At 44.3% G+C, this 22,848-nt stretch overlaps 1 protein-coding gene across 1 annotated transcript in view; it reads right to left on the reverse strand.

The window, feature by feature from the left end:
- Positions 1 to 6,584: 6,584 nt before the first annotated feature.
- Positions 6,585 to 22,848, reverse strand: part of LOC137421349 (uncharacterized) — a 54,120-nt gene continuing 37,856 nt past the window's right edge. Inside the window, exons 3-5 of the mRNA XM_068107325.2 lie at positions 18,432 to 18,485; positions 17,216 to 17,266; positions 6,585 to 11,380 (exon numbers count right to left, since the gene is read on the reverse strand). Of these exons, the coding sequence (XP_067963426.2) occupies positions 10,185 to 11,380; positions 17,216 to 17,266; positions 18,432 to 18,485 (1,301 nt within the window). The 3' untranslated portion in view covers positions 6,585 to 10,184. The remainder of the gene's footprint in view (positions 11,381 to 17,215; positions 17,267 to 18,431; positions 18,486 to 22,848) is intronic.

Below are 22,848 nucleotides of genomic sequence, written 5' to 3' on the forward strand. Positions count from 1 at the left end.
AACACCATCTCACAGTTGGTCCCCTCCACTTTTTTGTCACATCAACAAAACAACATATTATACTCAAAGTATTATGAACCAGTTTTCCTTGCAATTGATTTGATGTATTTAAAACAAGACGGAAAGTCCAACATCGGTGTAGCCGGGTTTGTTTGATACTTTCGTTGAAGAGGATGGTATGACCAGGGTGGAGATCGTAGAAATCGTTTTTCTGGACTTCTTTATGATTGAAAGAATTAATAATGTCCTTGTGAGTGAGTTTTTACTCACAGGTAACAAATTGTCATTAGTGATTGGGTTTTTTTAAACAATGCAGAGTGTAACCGATACATGTATATAGTTTTGTGTGTTTACTTCGAGCCATGAAATGAAATGCTAAAAAATAATGGAGATGAAACTTGGGAAAAGTTTCAATGAAATGGGTGTTGGGAGTGACCTGGGAGAGGAGCTTGTGTGGTGACCTATGGTCGGGTATGGATGCCAGCTTTTTGTAAACTGCACACATAGCCATTTCTCAGGAAGCTAGATTCTCCCATTTGAGTGAAACCAGATGAGAATGCCTCAGAGAACGTGTTTTTGGCTCCAAGCAAGTGACCTTTTGAACTCCATCGTGCCCAGAGCAACTTCGACAAACATTCTTGAAGCTTCCAAATGAAAGCCAGATGTTCGAGACGCCATCTTGTCTGACCTATGGTGACCTTGTAATACCCTTCTGCTCTTCCTCCCTTTTTCAAAGAACCACACGACAACATAGAGACTGAATTCTCTGAGTGCAAGAAGAACCTCGCTGGACGTCTTGTGTGGTGTGTGATGAAATGTATCTGGTGTAAACTCCAAGTGAGTTTGTTATAGCAAGTGTGATTAAATCGTTCACAAGAAAGTGATCGTCTGTCTCCTCAGTCATCTTATTAGAGCAGAGAATTAGATACGACAAGATACAAGTTAGTAAATAATGGCAGTATTAAATTTTTTTGAAGGACTCGAAGTCTCAAAGCTGTCTGTCACCAGGAAGTGAAGAGATTGCAATGAGACACTGGATTATTCCCCTCACCAAAAAAAAGGGAATTGCACCTGGGTCCATGTTTGTTTGCCTGTCTGTCTGTTTGTTTGTTACCTGGCAAAAACATATTTTTTGACAAGTATGTTGATCACTCCGGTTTGTGTGTGTGTTTGTTTGTCCTCTCACTTATACTTGCGCACAGGTCCCAATTTTAAACTGATCTTCACAAAACCTCACCAAATGGTAGAGTTAGTGGTCCGACAGAATCTTATTTATTTTTGAGGTCAACATAGGCCAAAACGTCAACATCGGCCAAAAGGTCAACATTGACCTTCATCTTATTGACTTGCACAGGTCCCAATTTTATACTGATCTTCACGAAACCTCACCAAATGGTAGAGTTAGTGGTCCGACAGAATCTTATTTATTTTTGAGGTCAACATAGGCCAAAACGTCAACATCGGCCAAAAGGTCAACATTGGCCAAAAGATCAACAACCTTTTCAAATTACTAAAATCGTCAATTTTCATCCGATTGACTTGAAATTTGAATGGAATTTTCCTTTCAATTTTGGGGGATGACAATTTTCATTGTCAAGTACTCCCAGTGGGGAATAAGATATACCAACGAAGATGTCATCGTTGCCTTCATTATGACTTCATCATTCGACAAGTGCGCTGCAGTTCTTGATCAAACGCTTGATCCGATCAATATGAAAATAACAAATTCTGCAACTGTTCGTCTGATGGACACAAAATTTTGGCCAAAGGAGCGCTTCCTCCTGTATAATTTTTATAACAATTATGACGTCATAGGTCACGTGGTACAGGCGTCATCCTGGAAAAACCGAAAATCGTTGCAACTGCATGGGGAACAAGTGCTGTTAACGATGACGTCATAATCAGACAGGACAGCACTTGGCCTTATCAGTTTGAAATTTATTAAGTGTGATCTACACAACAATTACATTAGAGAATATAAATATATGATATCATCGCTTGCATGGTCTGGCAGCCATATTGGATCAAAGAAAAAAAAACCTTCAGAAATAGAAGAGTTGGCTCGCACCAAGTTGACTGCGCAACGTAAGTATTCTATGAATACCACCTCGTTGATCTTGTGATGGCATCATAGAGACTCTTCTGGAGAAGTTTTTCGTCCTCATGTTCAACGAAACATTCAGTGATGAATGTTGTGGCCATAATGGTTCCCTTGGTCAAAGCATAACACATGCGTTCCTCTACCATCGGTGATGCAACTGCTTCAGTTACATAGTTGACGAACCTTGTTGATGACTCTGCAGAAACGTCAAATGGATCAATGTGTGACCCATCCCACATACAGTATGTGTCTTTACCTCTGCCAGTAAAGGTTTTGTTTTCACACCTGTCTGTTTGCTGTGAAAAGAATATCGCAAAACGTTATGGACGGATACAGACGAAATATGGAGTGTTTGGGTGTGTGACGAGGACTAAATGATTCGATTTCAGTGAATATCCGGATCCAGCTGCTGGAATAGATTCTTCACCATTGAGTGATCGGGCTTAATCCGACATACAGCACAATATCTGAAAAAGTTGTGGACGGATTCGTACGAATCTTGGTGTGGAGGTCTTAACTTGTTCTTGGTGTATGTGACAAGCAATGTGTATGTCCATCTCAAGTGTCATGTCCATCAATTGTGGCATTGGTGGAAGTTCCCCATTTGAGGGTGACCATTCACATATTTTAGCCTCGTCTTTCACTTGTTGCTCTCTTCATTTTTTTCCTTCTTCTGTTGGGTTTATTTCTTGTATAAATTCACATATCAGCTTTTAAATCTTTAAAATGTGAAAATGCCAAAAGTTGGACAATAGTGCGACATTTTTACGCCATGCATGATCATGTGAGTTTGTAAACATGCTGGTTCACCATGGAAACTACTTTCTGCAAACTTTGCATTTGTGAAGCTGCTCACACATGAGGCTGCAATCTGATCGATATTATAAATGTCTTGTTGCAAAGCGTGCACATGTGCGGCCTCTCTTTGGTTGTTGTCTGAAACCTCAATCAGCAATGCTGTCTTTTCCTTTTTGTGTTTGAGCACTATGTCCGGACGCAATGCTTTGTGAATTTATTTTTGAGTCTCCACCCGATTATGAAAATGACTTTTTGCAAACGGTGCAAATGTAAGGCTTTTCTCTCATTGGTTGCTGTCTCCATATGCGGGTTTCGGAAGGTGGAACAGAGCCCTCCCAAGTCTCACCGTGTGTGTGTGTGTGTGTGTGTGTGTGTGTGTGTGTGTGTGTGTGTGTGTGTGTGTGTGTGTGTGTGTGTGTGTGTGTGTGTGTGTGTGTGTGTGTGTGTGTGAAAGAGAGGGATAGAATTGTGAGGAACAGAAATGAAAAAACCAGATGTGTGTGTGTGTGTGTGCGTGTGTATGTGTGTGTGTTCATACATGTGCATGAGCCCTTACTCACGTGAGCTTTACTCACGTGAGCCCTCATGTATGGGTAAATTGTTGTCGTTGGCTGCTATCTCCACACCTGCGTGGGTTTCAGGAGATGAAATGGAGACCAAACAGGCCTCAAAGTATCCACCTTCATTCTTTCTTTTCTCCTGTATGGATTCTGATGTGGTACATCAAAGACGAAGATTCCAAAAACGACGTGTAACAGATTGTGCACTTGTTAGGCCTCCCTACGGTACGAATGATGTCACAAGATAGTAAATTGCTCGATTGCAGAAATGTCTTCTTGCAAACCATGCACTTGTATGGCCTTTCTCATTGGTTGTATTCTCCATTTGGGGGTTTCAGTAGGTGGAAAGGAGTCCTCCCAGGACTCGAACACCTCCAGTTCAGTAGAGGATCACATTTCAAGGATCAAGTTGTGAAGTTTTGTTGTTTTCATGTTTGTTCTTGTCAGGATCAGCACTGAACCCCAGACAGCCTCGAACGACAGCTTGTTTGTCGTAATAATCCCCGGGACAGTTTTCAATATCTCACTGAGGGTCTTCTTTATCACTCATGTTGGTCCAGCTATCACTGGCGTAATGTTGGTGCTCTTCAGCTTCCATGTACTTTTGACTTCATTTTTACCACCGACGTGTCATTTGCAAGAGCTTTGCGTTGTTGTTGCTGGGATTATTGTGGGGGAGGGGGTGGGTGGGGGGGGGGGTCGATTTTTGAAATGTGCATCCATTGGTCGGACAGCTGCACGACCACACCCATATCTGTCGATTGACTCCACCCACCATCGAGCCGAGAGGAATAAAATGGCCACCATCTTGTTTCTGGGCCGAGCACATGAGGCCTCTGTTGATTATAACACAATGTCAGGCTTTGTTGCATCAGATTTCCATTGGCTTTGTCTGGGTTGTGTGTAAAATTCCGAGTAAGCATTAATCAAGTCCGTGCGCACCTCAAAAATAGTGTCTGTGATTCCCCTTGGTTAATACCGGGGAAATCACGGATAGCCAAAAGCGAGCTTTTAAACCCCAAATGCGGATTTTATCTATTAGCAACGGTACCCACCCTATGGGTGGGGCTTCAATTGGGAGGCCCAAATTAAAAGGCTAAATATCAGAAATTGAAGGCTTTCTCTTTCTTTTAAACGATTTATATAAACATACGTTAAATCTCGATCGGTGCAGCCGTTTGTGCGGCACCCGGGAAAATAACGTCATGCGGGAGCAAGTATCAGCAGTATGTGAGAGTCCACGTTTCTGATCCTCCTTCATGCCGAAGTAGTCCACCACTTCTCCAAGCATTCCGCTCTTCAGATCCGCCATGAGATTTCAGCTTGATACTGAAGATGCGTGCAGTTAGTCCTCCCGATACGTATTTCCTTCAGTTAAAATGGGTTGGAATTCTCTCAAGCAGGGATTCAACCCGTGTCCTTAGAAAAGGTCTTTGGCCGAGGTCACCGAGTTCGAACGGTGCAGCCGTGCAGCGATCGGTGCAGCCGTTTGTGTGGCACCCGGGAAAACAACGTCACAATGAGAACAATGAACATTATGCGAACGCGAATGTTATGCGGGAGTCCAAATCTGAGAATGCTGGAGACTAAAGCTGAAATTGGGAAAACTAAATGGCCTATTTTACTCCTGGAGATCCCAGGGTTATCCACCCAAAATATCGTTGAGATCGGTTCAGCAGTTTTTACGGTACCTTCGAACAGACAGCCAGACAGATGGATGGACGGACATTTGGTGAATTATATAGTAAGATGCGGAGGAAGAAAGGGGAGGAAGCTGAAGCGCTTACCTGATCGATCCCGCCGGGCAGTCCTCAAACCTGCAGAAAATTAACTCACACGAAAACCCGGATTTTAAAAGTACAAAAATAAACAGATTTATTAAAACGGAATGCCGGTAACAAGAAACGCAACGATAAATAAGATTCCGAAATGGAGCGCTCCCACACCAGACTGATAACACAGACACAGGAAGAAAGGAACGGTGGAAAATAATGGTGTGATTTGATTTATCGTGCATGAAGCTCAACTCGCTCAGCACGTCAGCAATCGCCGAGGCCCAGCGCACAGTCCCGCCGCGGCTCCAGTGTTGGCGGGAAACCACTCGTCTTTTGGCACGCACGCGCAAAGTCAGGCCTCAGTTCTCCTCACACGCCAAAGGATCGTTTCAGAGTGTCGAAGGCCAGGGGTGAGCGAGAGGCAGGAACGTCGAGGGACGAGAGGAAGATGCAAAAGGTGAGGAAGGTCAAAATGCAGGCGAGAAGGGAAAACAGCAAGAGTCCAGGGTCATCGAGCAAGGGCGGAGGGCCAGAAGAAGAGAGGAAATGTCAGTCCTTGAGTGCTTTTAAGGTTGGCTCGTGACGTCATCAGCACCTCTCCACCAATCAGCTCGCCACTTCTTGCTCGCCTCTGACATCCTCGGTGGTCTTCGCCAATCGGTCCTCTGCTTCCTTCTCGGCCTTCCTTCCACCAATCAGCAGGTCGCTTCCTGCTCCGCCCTGGCCAATCACGAGTCCTTCCTTAACCTGGTCTTCCCGTTGGTCGACTCCCGCCCAATAGCGAGTCGCTTCTTGCTCCGCCCCGGCCAATCGTGAGTCTCCAGGGCGTGTCTTCGGCCTGCTTGAGCTATGTGAGGCGATGTATATGGTGTTGTCCATCGGCAGTGTTCAGAACTGGTTTCCGGTTTGTTTTATCGTTATTATTTAGTGTAATAAATGGGCCTTTCTCACGAGTGTCGATTGCGGTGCCATAAAGGACAAAGGATAAATCACACAGGGCAAGATTTACAAAGGATAATTTACCCTTATGCCCTAATCTAGTTAACATGCCCCGCCCACTCATGACGGGGATGAATATACAACTTAATCCGACATTCGGGCCAAACAGGCCCTCTACTGATGACATGGGGTGCTTCTTGTTCTTCACGACAGTCGGAGCATGATACCAAAACAAATCTACCTGACTCAACATATCACTACCCCTACAAACATAACAATAGTTACGTAATTTTTGAGCAGCGCCACTTGCGCGTTTCCCAATCTACATGTTGCTGGATTTTTAAAGCCAATTCTGTCACGCTTAATGACAAAGTCCCGAACATCGAACGACCACGTACAGGCTTTTAAGGACAAAAGGTTTATTATCACAGAGAAAGTGTGACGGCAGAAACTTCCGAACTAAATACATCTCTCACATTCTTGATTCCCAAGCACAGATCTACTGTCATCTATATAGCCCCACAAAGGATAATAACTCACCCTTCCTGCCACTCCTGTTCGGAGTGGGTGTACTAACTGCCTCAAACCAGACCCAGCCCAGCTGTCAGTCAGGCTCGTAATTGACATGTAAACAAACTGTGAAGACCCTCGGAAATGAATTGTATGATGGTATTTGAGCATTTTCTTGGTTTCTGCAGCATTTAGTTCAAAGTCATTGGCAAATTTCTTCTGTGTGAGTTCGAAGATGACAATGCAAACTGCTTGACCACATGAATGTCTTGTTGCAGATTGTGCACGTATATAGTCCAGTCAAACTGCAGAAACACCCACCACAAATTGCAACAGAAATGAAACCTGGTGTATTTTGTTGCTTGAAGGTATCTTAATGACATACTAAAAGTATAAGAAACTATGTGGAGTGGAACTTTTTTTTGTTTAGGGTTCAACATATGACCCGTCCAGTAGCCTTGACCACTATATAAAAAATTCACAAAATTACATAACTCCTCAACCATTCATCAGAAATGGACAAATCTGGTGTCTTTACCCATGTTTTCAGGGTCAATCTTTCAAATGAAAACACCATTTAGGCCGTAACGTGGCCCTAAGTACCCATATATGGTTTCAAGCTTCATTCTTATATACGGAATACATGCAAACAACCACCGAGTCAACATAGCATATAGTCGAACGTTATATGAGGAACATCATGTATGGTCAACATGTTTGGCAAGTTACATTTAATTGTCCTCATTATAATGTCATTGTCCTCATTATCATCTACGTTATCATTTGACATGTTTTGGCAAATGCCTCTGCATCCCGAACAAGCCGATGAACATTCCAGTCCCTGTCGGCGGCACCCACAGCGTAGTGTACCACAGCCTGACGTGCAGGTGCAACTGACCAATTCTCAGCAATGACTGAGGGGCAGGATCCAAGTCTGAGGTCACGGGTGTCAAGCGCCCATCCGAAACCTTCCATCCCCACTCTTCAGCATCCAATGTGTTACCCTTCCATTGTTGGATCTGATGGAACACTCGGGGGCTGTGATACTTTGTTGCCGCAGCTGTTGGCGGCAACATGTTGGGGTGGATGGCTTTTTTGCATGTAGTGACCAGCTCCTGAAACCGTAGATATCTCATGGCATTAAGGTGGTCATTCTCCTTCCCTTTGTATTAAGTGACCATGGCCTTCTCTCCAGCTTTGATGACCTGATCCTTTGATGACTGTCTATTTCCGAATAGTTCAGCCTGTTCACAGAATTCTGTGTTGTCATTGACCAGTTTCAAAGCAACTGCTTTTCCAACCCCGAATATCCTCGATGTCGTGTCACACCCCAGGAAAGCATGCACAAAAAGAATATTCTCATAGATGTTCTGCCCTAGTGTGTCCCTGATGACATTGACCCCCATACATTTGACACCTGCTCCTTTCTTTGGTTCGGGTCGAAAGTAGATATTGTGCTTGTTTCTGCCAGCAAGATGAATTAGCAGAACAAGCAGGTCAGTGTCATCACCCACTAGTACTGCTTAGCATGTTTCTGAGATGTCCACTGCTGTTTGGACAATAGGTAAGTCAGCGTCCCCTGCAGCAAATGCTATTTCACAGCCACACCTGACTAGACTTTCCCCCAAAAGGTCAAGGAACCGTACCTTGTTTTCTTGATTTGAGAGGAACTCATTCTTTTTCAACTGCAACTTCATGGATGGATTGAACATCACTTTCTGCCCTTCAAACCCCCCCTCGGCGCTGATGTGTGCTGTCCTTTGTTGGAGGCCCTGCCTTATACCCGTCAAATATGACCACTGCCTGACCATAGTGTTTTGCCACATATTTGCTATAATCCTCCAATATCTTGCCATATGTGTCACCCACTTGCCAAGCAATACGATGCAGGGCCCCTCCATCAAGAACATACTTGAAATTCTGACTTGGTGGTGGTTGTGATGGTACAACAGTCCAGATGGCTTTAGCAAGTTGCGCTTTCACGGCTTCTAAGAGTCTGTCCTTCCCTTCAAACAATGCAGGGGGGTAGTTACAGAGTTCATAGGTCAGGGCATTCGCAAGATCATTAGCTTGAGATCCGGTGATGATTAGCCTTTGGAATAGGAGTAGAGGGTCTATTTGGACCACGTCATTACCTATCTTGACTGCTGCCTTAGAATCAAACGTTACAGCTTGGTTCTTTCTCTTGAAAGAATACTGAAGCACAGTTTTTCCATCCATTTCATTTAGAATGGCCTCTCCAATCTGTTTTGCACAATCAACATTAACCTTTGGTCCAGCTGTGATGCCACTAACTACGTTCCGAGGTGAGAGCTTTGCCTCAAATGGGGACCTCCATTCAATGAATGACATGAGCTTTTCTGAATCCGCAGTGTCCCTTGTTTGCTTAGATCTTGATTGGTCCTTGTGTTGTTCACTTGTCTCATATGTGACTGACGTCAGCTGCTGCATGGCAATGTTCACTTCTGCGCAAGCAGGTCTTGACAGACACCAAACGAGTCATTGGATTTCTATCATGCCCCTCCCTCTCGTAAGACCACCACACGTCTTAAGGCTTCTCATTAGTACCTGCTCAATAACAAGGTCTGGGGACAACCCTCCCCAAAAACGATCACTCCTGCTGACAACGTGTAGTCCCTGGGTGAACTGCCTGTGAACATCGGGATGTGTGGTTGCCAACTGCGTCATCTTCTGCAGGTACAAGTGTAAGGACTTTGTGTAGAGGTTATGACCAGATGCTGCAAGGTATGGTAACATGGCTTGCAATGTTCCTAGGTGGAGAGACCAATCGCCTGTTCGTTCAGATCTGATAAATGTCATCATGATATTAACCATTTCCATATACTGCAGCCACAGTTTGGCAGTGATGTATTTTGCCTCCAGTAGACTTTTTGTGCTTGCTTCAAGTTTCCTTTGCAGAGAGTTCAGCTCTGAAGATGATTTCGCTTCCTCCACTGTGGTTTTACCAGAAACGAGATCATCGTAGAGGTTTCCTATTGCTTCAAGTTCCTCAGAATTGATGTCTTGGGGTGATATGGACAACTTTGTTTGGAAAATATCACACAGCAAAAGTGTATGAAGCACAGAATCGATAAGAAAGTGACCGTGACCGCCAAATTTGCCCAGAATATATGCCAGCGCGAATTAGAGGGGGTGGCTGAACTTACCCCCGGCTCAACTATCCCCACTCTCCCCTAGTTACCCAATATAATACCTTAAACACGTCCATATTATTAAGACCATGAAATTATGCGTTATGGTGTTGTTTTTATTGTTTTATCTTGAAAATTGACAAAGTTATGCCTATCTGAAAATTCTGCTATTTCGGCGTTTTATAATGAAAATGGGTTAAAAACAGATAATTTTAATTATCAAAATTCACCATTTTCCACTGCAAATATGTCATTATACTTTTGATATGTTATCAAGTAGACCTTACTTAGACAAATAGAAGAGGTTTCATTTCTGTTGCAATTTGTGGTGGGTTTTGTCAAATTTTATTTAGATTGACTGGACTAATAAGGTTTCGCTCGGGTATGAATTCAAAGACGACAATGCAAACTGTCTCTCCGCCTGAATGTCATGTGACATTGTGCACTTGTAAGGCCTCTCCTCCGTATGAATTTTAAGATGATATTGCAAACTGCCTGACTGTGTGAATGTCTTTTTGCAGATTGTGCACTTGTAAAGCCTCTCTCCGGTATGAATTTTAAGATGAGATTTCAAACTGCCTGAATGGGTGAATGTCTTGTTGCAGATTGTGCACTTGTAAAGCCTCTCTCCTGTATGAATTTTAAGATGAGATTGCAAATTGTCTCTCCGCCTGCATGTCTTGTTGCAGAATGTGCACTTGTAAGGCTTCTCTCCTGTATGAATTCTAAGATGAGATTTCAAACTGCCTGACTGCGTGAATGTCTTGTTGCAGAATGTGCACTTGTAAGGCTTCTCTCCTGTATGAATTCTAAGATGAGATCGCAAATGTCCTGACTGCGTGAATGTCTTGTTGCAGACTTTGCACTTGTAAGGCCTCTGTCCTGTATGAATTCGAAGATGAGATTGCAAAATCCATGACAACGTGAATGTCTTGTTGCAGATTGTGCACTTGTAAGGCCTCTCTCGTGTATGAATTTTAAGATGACATTGCAAACTGCCTGAATGCTTGAATGTTTTTTTACAGATTGTGCATTTGTAAGGCCTCTCTCCAGTATGACTTCTATGATGACATTGCAAATTGTGTCTCCGTGTGAATGTCTTGTTGCATGTTATGCACTTGTGAGGCCTCTCTCCAGTATGAATTCTAAGATGAGATTGCAAAGTTCCTCTCTGCGTGAATGTCTTGTTGCAAACTGTACACTTGTGCGTCTTTTCTCCTGTGTGATTAAGCCTGTGGTTTTTCAAAAGACTTGATTTTGAAAATGATTTGTTGCAAAATTTGCACTTGTGAGGTTTTCCCACCATGTATCCTTTCAGCTCTCCTTGCAAAAACTTTGATGTGTGGGACGACTTATAAGGAGCAACAGATTTTTCTCGATGCTTCCTCAAATTATCAACATAATCAGTTATTTTAAAGTTGTGTTTTGGTTTCTTGTTGCATGGTTGCTGTTCTTGCCCTTTCGAGCGATGCCTGACTTGCACATCAGGAACGCAGCCTGGAAAACTTGTATCAGAATTCTTCTGAGTATGCTCAGTTTGACTGCCTGAGGAGGGGTTGAGGGGCAGAAAAAAATCACAGACATGAATTTGAATTGGTTAATAAAGGGTTTTTCAAAGTTTTAACACAAATTATCTTTATTCCTTGTAAGTACAATGTGGACAGTTAAAGTCCATCTCAAATGTCCAAATTTCTCAAACAATCTGATTAATTAGATAAACATGGAAGTTTGTCACAATGAAATAAAAACACATGATTTAAAAAAGAAGCGACAAAGCATCTGATGATGCAAAGACCGTCCGCATCCGCTTTGTATTTGGACTTCCTCTATTGAGGCAGCTTAGCAGCATATTTATCGAAAATGGGGAACGGCTTGACAAAAGTGCCATTTTTATTTTGGTGGTCCATTATCCTTGGTGTTGGGCAAGCGGCTAGGGTGCCGGCTTAGGATCCGAGGATCCTGGGTTCGAATCCCGGTCGATTGCTGAATTAACGCCAGGGGGGTTGACTCAGCCTGTCATCCTTCCGAGGTCGGCAAATTGAGTACCAGTTCACTGGTAATTCCCTGTTTGTCGTAAAAGGCGGCAAAAAGGGTTGGCGGCAGGAAGGGCATCCGGCCGTAAAACATTACTTCAAAAAAGGGGACCAAAAAACAACAACAACCACGGTTCCCGAAAAAGGCCAACCCCCGCTTTGCGGGGGAAAAATGGCCTCTAAAGGTGGTTATTAGACCATATACAATAGATGTAGGACCGGAGGCAAGAAATATACAGTGTTCTTCACCTTTTTATTGGACAAAAACGAAGGACAAAAACCAATTATGTATATATTTTCAACAAGGAGGCTAACTTTTATTTCATTACATGCAGTGTTATTTGTAAAACTTATGCATGCCTGCATAATAAATCTTACGCTTCCATGTAATAATAATTCGTAATATAATACCGAGTGCTTATACAAATGTGTTATACTTGTGACTCGCGCATGTCTCATATATCTAACATGTACGCAACTACAAGGACGTAATGACAATATAGCTTTAGAACAGACAACATGTTGTTCAAGGTAATTTGTCCAGCAATTTATGTATTTACGATTTTAGTCTAACTCCAATAGCTGATGATTTATTTGCATCAATGTATTGCTCGATATTATGCTGTGCGAGTCGTATTTGCGCAAAAGTCAAACACTGTATATGTCTTGCCTCCGGTCCTAATTCTATTGCATATGGTCCAATGAACCACTAAAATAAAAATGGTACTTTTGTAAAGTCGTTCCCCCAAAAATTGCTAAGCTGCCTAACTACTCTTGCATATGCGAAACATGACTAAAAACAGGCCAAAAAAAAAATTGACAATTTTATGCGACCTTACCCTTCAGACATCAAAACCAATAGGTTTCAGTGATTCAATATGCAAACCCTCCTTAAACTTCAAGTAGATCACATGGTTATCGACGATTTTGTGACCGTTACCTTTGACCTGTTGACCTCAAAACAACTGGATTCCCCAGCATCTTATTGGTGAAGTAATTTATTGATGCAATATGCAAATTCTGTTCAAATTTAATCAATTCAATCGGATGAAAATTTGACGATTTTATGCTTCCTTGACCATTTGAACAACAACAAAAAAAAATTCGTCTCATCAGATCACAGAATATTTTGCCTCATGCTTTGTCTTTCAAATGCCTTTTTGTACCAGGCATGTTGTTTTGTGTCTTTTTCTCAGGAATGGCTTCTGTCTGGCCACTCTCCCATCAAGCAAAGATTTGTGAAATGCTGCAGAGACTTCTCCTTCCAGCAGGTTCTCCCATCTCAGTTAAGGAGTTCTGCAGTTCTTTCACAGTGGTCATTTGGTTCTTTGTCACCTCCCTGACCAAGGTCCTTCTTGCCCGGTTGCTCAGTTTGTTCGGACGGCCAGCTCTCAGAAGTGTCTGGGTAGTTCCATATGATTTCCATTTCCTAAAGATGGAGCTCACTTTGCTCTTGTGAACTTTGAACATTACATATTGTTTTCTACCCGACCACAGATGCCTCCTCACAATTATCTCGGAATTTGACAGACAGTTCCTTCATGGTAGAGTTTCAGCTCTGAAGTGCACTGTAAACGGTGGGACCTTGTATAGGTGTGTTTGTTTCTTAATCCTGTCCAATCAAGTTGTGAAGACATCTCGACGATGATCAAAGGAAATTGGAAGCACCTGAGCTCAATTTGGAGTGGCATCACAAAGGGGTTGAATACTTGTCACTGAAAGACATGTAAGCTTTAAATTTTTCCTCATCTTCAAATACATGAAACACCAAAAACACGGTCCCTGAAGCTGTGAGGCAGTGAAGCTGTGTAACTTCGCATCTATTAATTACGTAGTTTCAATATTTGTTGCATCCTGGCTATAAATTACATACATCAATTGATTACTTACTGTTTGAATATACATTTCGACCCTTTAGACTGCTGAGTCACCTTAGAACTTTGAAGTCCCCCAAGACCTTTAAGTCCCCCAAGACCTTTAAGTCCCCCAAGATCCTGAAGACCATCAAGACACAAAATAACCGGAATAACCAGAATACCTAACCTCACCTCTCCACCCCTCACTCTGCTCTCCTTTACACCACTCACTCTCCTTTACACCACTCACTCTCCTTTCCACCCCTCGCTCTCCTTTCCACCCCTCGCTCTCCTTTCCACCCCTCGCTCTCCTTTCCACCCCTCGCTCTCCTTTCCACCCCTCGCTCTCCTTTCCACCCCTCGCTCTCCTTTCCACCCCTCACTCTCCTTTCCACCCCTCACTCTCCTTTCCACCCCTCGCTCTCCTTTCCACCCCTCACTCTCCTCTCCTCTCCACCGCTCACTCTCCTCTCCTCTCCACCGCTCACTCTCCTCTCTTCTCCACCCCTCACTCTCCTCTCCTCTCCACCACTCACTCTCCTCTCTCCTCTACACCTCCTCACTGCTCTCTACACCTCACTCTTCTTCTCACCTTTTGCCACCCCTCCCTCCTCTCCTCTCCTCTCCACCATGTCCCTGTTCCCCCTCCCTCTCCCCTTCCATCATCACCCCCTCCTTTCTTCCTCCTTCCCTCCCCTTTCCCCATTTCTCTCTCTCCCTCACCCCATTCCCGTTCCATTCCCCTTTCCCTCTCCTGTAATCCCCCCTCACTTCCCCATCTCCTCCCCTCCCTTCCTCTCGCCACCCTCTCTCCCGTTCCCCCCTCCCTTTCCATCCCCCCCTCTACCCCACCCCTCCACTCTCCCATTCCCCTTTTCCTCCCCTCCTCTCTCTCCCCCCTCTCTTGTTATTCCTGGCACAAAGTGACTCTGCGTTGCCCAGCAATGCTGGCTAATTCTGCTAGTTACACATAAATTACAAATAACTAATATCACCGATGTTACAAATAAATTTGTAGAAAAAAAGAATAGTTGTGTTTTGATTGGTGTAAATCATAACACAGCAACTCAAGTTGTCAGGTCATTATCCTCAGCTAAAACAAGCCCGTGCCTCTGTGGCGACATGTGGGGAGGCAAGCGTAGCAAGCTGATCCACGCTAGTTCTCATAACAAAGCTTTGTTGAAAAATTGATGACAATAGCTAAAATGGCAAAGAAGTTACGGCCCGGACAGGCACACAGACAGACAGACAGACACATACACACAGAAGTGATTGCCAAACTCCTGCACTGAGGACAGGCTAAAAACACATCATACGCCACTGCTTGACATTCCGTGTCCTGCATGAAATATGCAAAAGCTTCTCCATGAGCCTTCGACAATAAAGACTAAAATTACACATCTTCTTGTCCACCTTCAAAAGTTTCCCTTCACTATTTTTTTCATAGTGTCGCATGAATGGCCTCCACCAAGAAAGCATGCAATGTTGACTGAGAATCGCACATGCTTGGGTCATCGTTTGAAATGAAGATGACCAGTTTCAGACAAAATTTGACACGGAACACTCCAAGTTGTGGGGGATGCACCGCATTTAAAGGAGAATTTCAAAACACACTCGTCATCACGATTGCAACTGTCCAATCAATATTCGTCCTCCAGGGACTACAAAAAGAACGGAAATGATTTGTGCGGCAAGTAGAGCAGTAGATGGGTAGAACGTTAGAACTGAAATCAGGCCACATTTACAACAAGTGCATGAAAGCTTGGTGGTGAGTGGATGAAAGCTTGGTGGTGAGTGCATGAAAGCTTGGTGGTGAGTGCATGAAAGCTTGGTGGTGAGTGCATGAAAGCTTGGTGGTGAGTGCATGAAAGCTTGGTGGTGAGTGCATGAAAGCTTGGTGGTGAGTGCATGAAAGCTTGGTGGTGAGTGCATGAAAGCTTGGTAGTGAGTATACGAAAGCTTGGCAGTGAGGGCTTGTAAACTTGGTGTAAAGTACATGAAAGCTTGGTGGGGACTGCAGGTCGGCTTGGTGGTGAGTGCATGAAAGCTTGGTGGTCAGTGCACGAAACCTTGGTGGTGAGTGCATGAAACCTTGGTGGTGAGTGCATGAAAGCTTGGTAGTGAGTGCACGAAAGCTTGGTAGTGAGTGCACGAAAGCTTGGTGGTGAGTGCATGAAAGCTTGGTGGTGAGTACATGAATGATTGGTGGTGAATGCATGAAACCTTGGTGGTGAGTGCATGAAAGCTTGGTAGTGAGTGCACGAAAGCTTGGTAGTGAGTGCACGAAAGCTTGGTGGTGAGTGCATGAAAGCTTGGTGGTGAGTGCATGAAAGCTTGGTTGTGAGTGCATGAAAGCTTGGTAGTGAGTGCACGAAATCTTGGTGGTGAGTGCATGAAAGCTTGGTAGTGAGTGCATGAAAGCTTGGTAGTGGGTGCACGAAAGCTTGGCAATGAGGGCTTGTAAACTTGGTGGAAAGTACATGAAAGCTTGGTGGTGAGTGCACGAAACCTTGATGGTGAGTGCATGAAAGCTTGGTAGTGAGTGCATGAAAGCTTGGTGGTGAGTGCACGAAACCTTGATGGTGAGTGCACGAAACCTTGATGGTGAGTGCACGAAACCTTGATGGTGAGTGCACGAAACCTTGGTGGAAGTACATGAAAGCTTGGTAGTGAGTGCATGAAAGCTTGGTGGTGAGTGCACGAAACCTTGATGGTGAGTGCATGAAACCTTGGTGGTGAGTGCATGAAAGCGTGGTAGTGAGGGCTTGTAAACTTGGTGGAAAGTACATGAAAGCTTGGTGGGGACTGCAGGTCGGCTTGGTGGTGAGTGCATGAAAGCTTGGGGTGAGTACATATAGGCTTGGTGGTGAGTGCATGAAAGCTTTCTGGTGAGTGCACATAAGCTTGGTGGTGAGTGCATGTAAGCTTTATGGTGAATGAATGTTAGCTTGGTGGTGAGTGCACATAAGCTTGGTGGTGAGTGCATGTCAGCTTGGTGGTGAGTGCATGTAAGCTTGGTGGGGAGGGCATGTAAGCTTTATGGTGAGTGTGTGTGAGCTTGGGGGTGAGTCCATGTAAGCTTGGTGGTGAGTCCATGTAAGCTTGGTGGTGAGTCCATGTAAGCTTGGTGGTGAGTGCATGAAAGCTTGGTGGTGAGTGCATGAAAGCTTGGTGGTGAGTGCATGAAAGCTTGGTGGTGAGTGCATGAAAGCTTGGTGGTGAATGCATGGAAAGTTGGTGGTGAGTGCAGGTGAGCTTGTTCATTTCCGTCAATGGTGTCGGTTTGATCTCCATGGCTGCTTTGTGGATATTCCAGCATTAATCGACAAAGCGTAACCAATCCAAGATCAATTCTCGCTTTGAAGTGTTCACGACTCACAAGTTACCAAAACTCTATCAACTGTCGGGGAACTTGAAGTTGGTATATTTCAAATGTGCAAGTGTGAACCTCAACAAGGATAAAAATACAAGGAAAGCAATTTTATTATTACCTGCAGTGTCCACAGCATCCCAATCAGGTCGTTCAATCTTCACAAAGGAAACTGAAAAAATAGAGCAAATTGGTACAGAGTTAAAATGTAAGGAAATATTCCATGCATAAACAAATCAAATTGGTATAACGTTACAAATTAAGGAATTGCATAAAAAAATCAAATATGTTTTTGCATGAAAAATACCCAAATAGCACATAGACGTTGGGACAATGTTGGCAATAGATATAGGTTCACATTTTTTTTAAACCATGATACACATTGCTCGGGGTTTTAAACAGTCGTCTCACAAATCATAACTTAACGCTTGAGCCACCACCTGTCAGTGGGAAGGGGTCGGAGCTTGGAGGGAGGGTGGGAGGAGGCAGGGGAAAGACTGGGCGGAGGGAGGGCAAGGGTTGTGTTGGATGAAGCAGGACCTGGAAAGAGTGGGATGAGGGAGGGAAATGGATGGGTTGGTGGTCCGGAGGGAGGAGGGAGGGGAATTGGTGGGGTGGAAGGAAGTGGGAAGAGGGAGGGGAAGGGGTAGGTGGAGGTGGGAAGAGGGAGGATGTCGTCTCGAAGGAGGGGGATGGAAAAGGTGGGGTGGTAATCCGGAAGGAGGGGTGTGGGATGCGAGGAGGCAGGGGAGAGGGTGGGATGAGGGAGGGAGAGGATGGGATTAGGGAGGGGCGAGGGGAGATGGTGGGATGAGGGAGGGCAAGGGGAGAGGGTGGGATTTGGGTGGGCAAGGGAAGAGGGTGGGATGAGGGTGGGCAAGGGGTTGGAGGCTGCACATGGCGTTGCCTGGCTAATTCAATCAAGATATTCTTGTTTTGTATTTTTCATTAACGTTCTGAAATTTGTAGAATTTGTTTTTCACTTGGAAGTTGTGAGTTACGATGTGTAAATAAAGGTGGAAAAAGTATTATTTAATGAAATTTAATGGCAGGCTTTCAGGCAACAAAAGGTGAAATTTTTGAAAGGAGGTGTAGACTTTCTATTGGCACTGTATATGTGAATTTTTTTTTGAATAACCATCCACTCATGACCTCCCCCAGCACCACTCCTTCAAATATAACCACTCCCCTCCCTGGCAGAATATCATGGCAAAAGCAAAGCAATGAATAGCAATGTTGTTAAATACTTCCAGCATTACTGTATAATTTCCACAAAGTGATTCATAAATCGAAAGGTGACAAAATAAATTGAAAGAGAGTCCAAAAATTCTCATCACCTATTTGATCCAAAGCTTCCAAAGCTCCAGGTTCCATCTTTATCATGTGGACATCTGCAAACACATCACATAAGAGACTAATAACAAAGCTTGAGTGCAGATATAATCTAAAACAAGTCAGGAGACGACGATGGTTCACGAGCGAGCGGTATTCAATGACAAAGGACGGACTATAACCGAAACAGGCCCGGACAGGCCAGGCCTGGAAATGTCAAAACGAAAGTTACTGACCTTGAAATGAGATAGAAAATAATGTATAATCAGTTCTGAGGTTAGTTAGCTACACAATACCGAAAATTCGGTTAAATTCCAACAACTTTGAAACTTTGACCGTTGTGACCTTCAAAGGTCGAAGATTCTGAAATTTGTTGGAAAACTTGTATTTCATGATGTATGTGATAATATAAGATCATGTATGACATTTCGCATGGCTAACCCCCGCTCTAGCAGGGAAAATGGCCTTTAAAATGCATGTTGTGTTGTGTATGACATTTCGCCCTATCAGGAAGCGAACAATGTAATAAAATCATCAAAAATCGACTTCTAAATTTAGTGACCTTGTGACCTTGACCTTGGGGCGAAAATGAAAAATCGAGCTCCGTGGGGCAAGACACATGACATTGGCCTAACCATATATCGAAACCCCTGTCAGATTCCACCAACTCCCTCGGAGTCGATGTAACTTGAACTCGATTACCCCCGAAAAAGACATTTTTCGGGTGTCGCTCCACCCACAATGGGAGCAATACAATCAATTTCAACAAGTTGTTCCTCAATCATAAAATGACGTTTGAAGACAGACAGACAGACAGACGAATAAACGTGTGCCGTGTGCAGGGTAATCATTTTGTATTCTTGAGATACATTCACAACCCATGAACTACAGTGAAATAAAATAGATTACTGGATTTTATATATTCCGAGCTGAGGCACCCGGTGTTGCTGAGGGAAATGCAATGAAAAAAAAAATATATATATATATATATATATATATATATATATTTCCTGCATGAAAATTGGGGAATATTCCCCTGATGGTTTCATTTGAAGTCCAAATCTTGTGCGTTGCAAAATTTATCCAGAAAGGTGAAGTCAGTTGAATGAATGAAAGGTAAGGAAATGGTGGGATGGATCCTGGGTTGGAAAATTACTGAGAAGAAGAAAAGGAGAAGCATGACTGGTCAGTTTTATGGTTTCTAATTGGCCGTGAAGTGTACCTAATCAAAATTGACAACAGGACACAATTGTCAATTGGACACCATCATATTGTCATGTCCACCCTGTTGTGAAGAGCAGTCTATATCATTCGGAAGACCAGTTTAGAGGTCTAAAGGGACCTACATGGTTTTTGATCGAATTACACCATGATATGAATATGAATTGGTGCCGCTTCCGGTCTTGCCAGCGAGGTTACTTTTTTTTCGCAGCTGTCCACGCTCTCCACACTGTAGAAGTTAAGTAATTGTTCCCATTTGTATTTTCGTCAAAACTGTATTTATATTAAGGTTGTGTGTACCGATAGTGTGTCCCTAGGAAGATTCTCGGTATAAATCTTTCATACCTGTATGGAAAATCGTGTTAATTTGTGTCATGTCTTTTGAGGCCTTGTACCATGTCCTTCCTTGAGGCTTTGTTTGTCTCTCAGCGGTCCGTCGATTGTGCTCCAATAACTTTCGTTCTCTGTTTTTCCCAGTCTTTTCACCCCATAGTCTACTTCCTTGTTTAAAATCTCAACTAAAAAAAACAAAACAAAAAAAAAACAAAAAAACATTTCCTTCTCTGTTCTTATTCGTTGCTCTTATTCGTTTAGTCATTGTTCTTATTCGTTCGTTCGTTCTTCGACCACGTGTTTCTCCCCCATTTCCGCAGATAGTTTTCACTGTTAAACTTTAAAATGTTTAAACTTTCCCCTGAAGTACTGTATTCTGTCATATATTATAACACCTTTTTCTTCTTTTCTTTAAAAGGTTGCTTTCGACTTGCTCACCAAATCTATTCATTCCCAAAAAAATTCCATCTCTTACAGTGCCTCTTTCATACATTCCCTAAACTCACCTGCACTCCACCCCCCCCCCCCACCCCCACCCCCACCCTCTCCAGTGTCCTTAAACATACTTTTAACTTGAAGGTCACAAGAAACTCATTTTGCAATAAATGTTCTTTTCTCATTAATCGTACACTTTCCAAAATCCAATCTCACCCCTCCCATCCAAATCTTCCCCATCACCCCTCCCATCCAAATCTTCCCCATCACCCCTCCCCTCCAAATCTTCCCCATCACACATCCCTTTCAAATCTCCCCCCTTACCCTTTCCCTCCTAAACTCCCCACACACCCCTCCCCTCTTAGACTCCCCCCCTCCTAGACTCCCCCCTCACCCCCTCCCCTCCAAATCTCCCCCATTTCCCATCCCTTTCAAATCCCTCCCCTCCTAAACTCCCCCCTAACCCCTCCTCTCATAAACTCCCCCCTCGCCCCTCCCCTTCAAATCTCCCCACCCTCATTTCTCCTCCATTTCCCCCCTCTCACCCCTCCTCCTCAAAGCGTGCTCCCTGCTTCTTCCCCCTTCCAACTCTCACCTCAATCTCCCCCAACCTTCTGCCTCGCTCTTCCCCCTCCTCAAATAACACCTCATTGTGCCTCACCCAATCACCATCAAACCTTTTGTCCGCCCCATCCTTCCCTTTCTCTGAGCTATTCTGAAATCTCTGACACACCTTCAACAGCTCAACCTACCTCTTCCTCCTCTTCCACATCTTACCCTAACCCTCCTCCCCTCTGTTCTGTATCCGATGCTCCCCCTTCCTCTTCATCAACGGTATGGACCTCAAACATCCGGGGCCTTTGTTCAAACTTAACTGATCTCTCCATACAGGTTGCTTCTGACAAACAAGACGTGATCTGCTTAACAGAAACTTTTCTCCTTCATGATGTCTCCGATTCCTTAGTATCTCTCCCGGGTTACTCCCTCCTCCGGTATGATAGACCTGAGCCTCGTCCTGGAGGTGGGGTTGCTATCTTTATCAAAAACTCTTTCTCACTCGCCCTGCACTGCCCTCTCTCCACCTCACCCACAGGAATACCTCTGGCTACAGCTTCCCCTTCGCTCCCACCTCTTGTTCATATGTGTGTTGTACCGTCCACCAAACAGTGATGTCTCCATCTACATCTCGCTGTCTGATAATATGGACCAACTTCTATCTACTCATTCCAACTCTCTCTTCCTCATATGTGGTGATTTCAATTGTCACCATGCCAGTTGGCTGGGTGTGGGTACCTCTCTCACCAGCCATGGCTCCTCAGCAAAGGACTTCTGCGACTCACTGGGACTGACACAATCTGTCAATTTCCCGACCCGGATCTCAGTCAACGGAGTATCTTTTCTTCTGGACCTGGTTATGACTAACTTCCCTGAAAATGTCTGCTGCTCTTCTCCTGCTCCAATCGGCTCATCTGATCATGTGCTTGTTAAAGTGGACATCTCTCTGACCATTCTCAGGGAGACTCTTCAGCGTCGACGAGTCTGGCATTTCACTCAGGCCAACTGGCACGGTCTTCAAGCAGCCATCAATCATCTGGACTGGTCTTCCATCTCAACCACCTCTGACATCAACTCATCCTGGGAATTCTTCCAAAGTAAATTGCTCTCTCATGCACAGATTTATCCCATCTCGTCTTCAGTTGTCATACCCTTCCTCCCCTCCATGGTACATGGAATCTTGTGGTGAGGCTGTTGCCCAGAAACAACTTGCCTTCGTCTCCTGGAAAGCAAATCCAACGGAAGGAAATCTCATTTCCTTTCACACAGCCCGAAACAAGTGTGTTTCGACCCTCAGGAGAGCCAGGAAACAATATCTCTCTGTTCTCAAGACCGAACTCTCTTATCTGTCTCCCTCTTCCAAATCCTGGTGGCGTCTGGTCAAATCTGTTTCTGGTGTATGTTCCCCCTCCATCCCCTCCCTTACCTCAAATGGCTACACAGCTGACTCCGCACGTGAAAAAGCCTCAACTCTGTGTTTGCCTCCAAATCTTGTGTCCCACACCCATCCCTCTCTGTACCCACGGTACCCAGTCGTACCCAGCTGCTCCTGGACTCTGTGTCCTTTCCCCCTGACACGGTGGAAAACGTTGTCAACTCTCGACTCTGATTCTGCAACTGGACCTGACGGCATCAGCCCACGGGTCCGAAAATTCTGTTCTTCCGCTCTTTCACTCCCTCTCTCTGTTCTCTTCACCCTCTCTTTTGCTCAAGGTCATCTGCCATCTGCTTGGAAATCAGCCAACATCACCGCTTTACACAAAAAAGTTGCAAAAACAGATCCCAGCAACTACAGACCAATCAGCCTTCTCCCAATTATCAGCAAAGTCATGGACTCCATCATTGCTTCGGATATGAAATCTTTCCTCTTCTCCAATG

The sequence above is a fragment of the Myxine glutinosa genome, chromosome 1 (assembly GCF_964187855.1).
Source record: "Myxine glutinosa chromosome 1, kmMyxGlut1.1, whole genome shotgun sequence".
Taxonomy (NCBI): Eukaryota; Metazoa; Chordata; class Myxini; order Myxiniformes; family Myxinidae; genus Myxine; species Myxine glutinosa.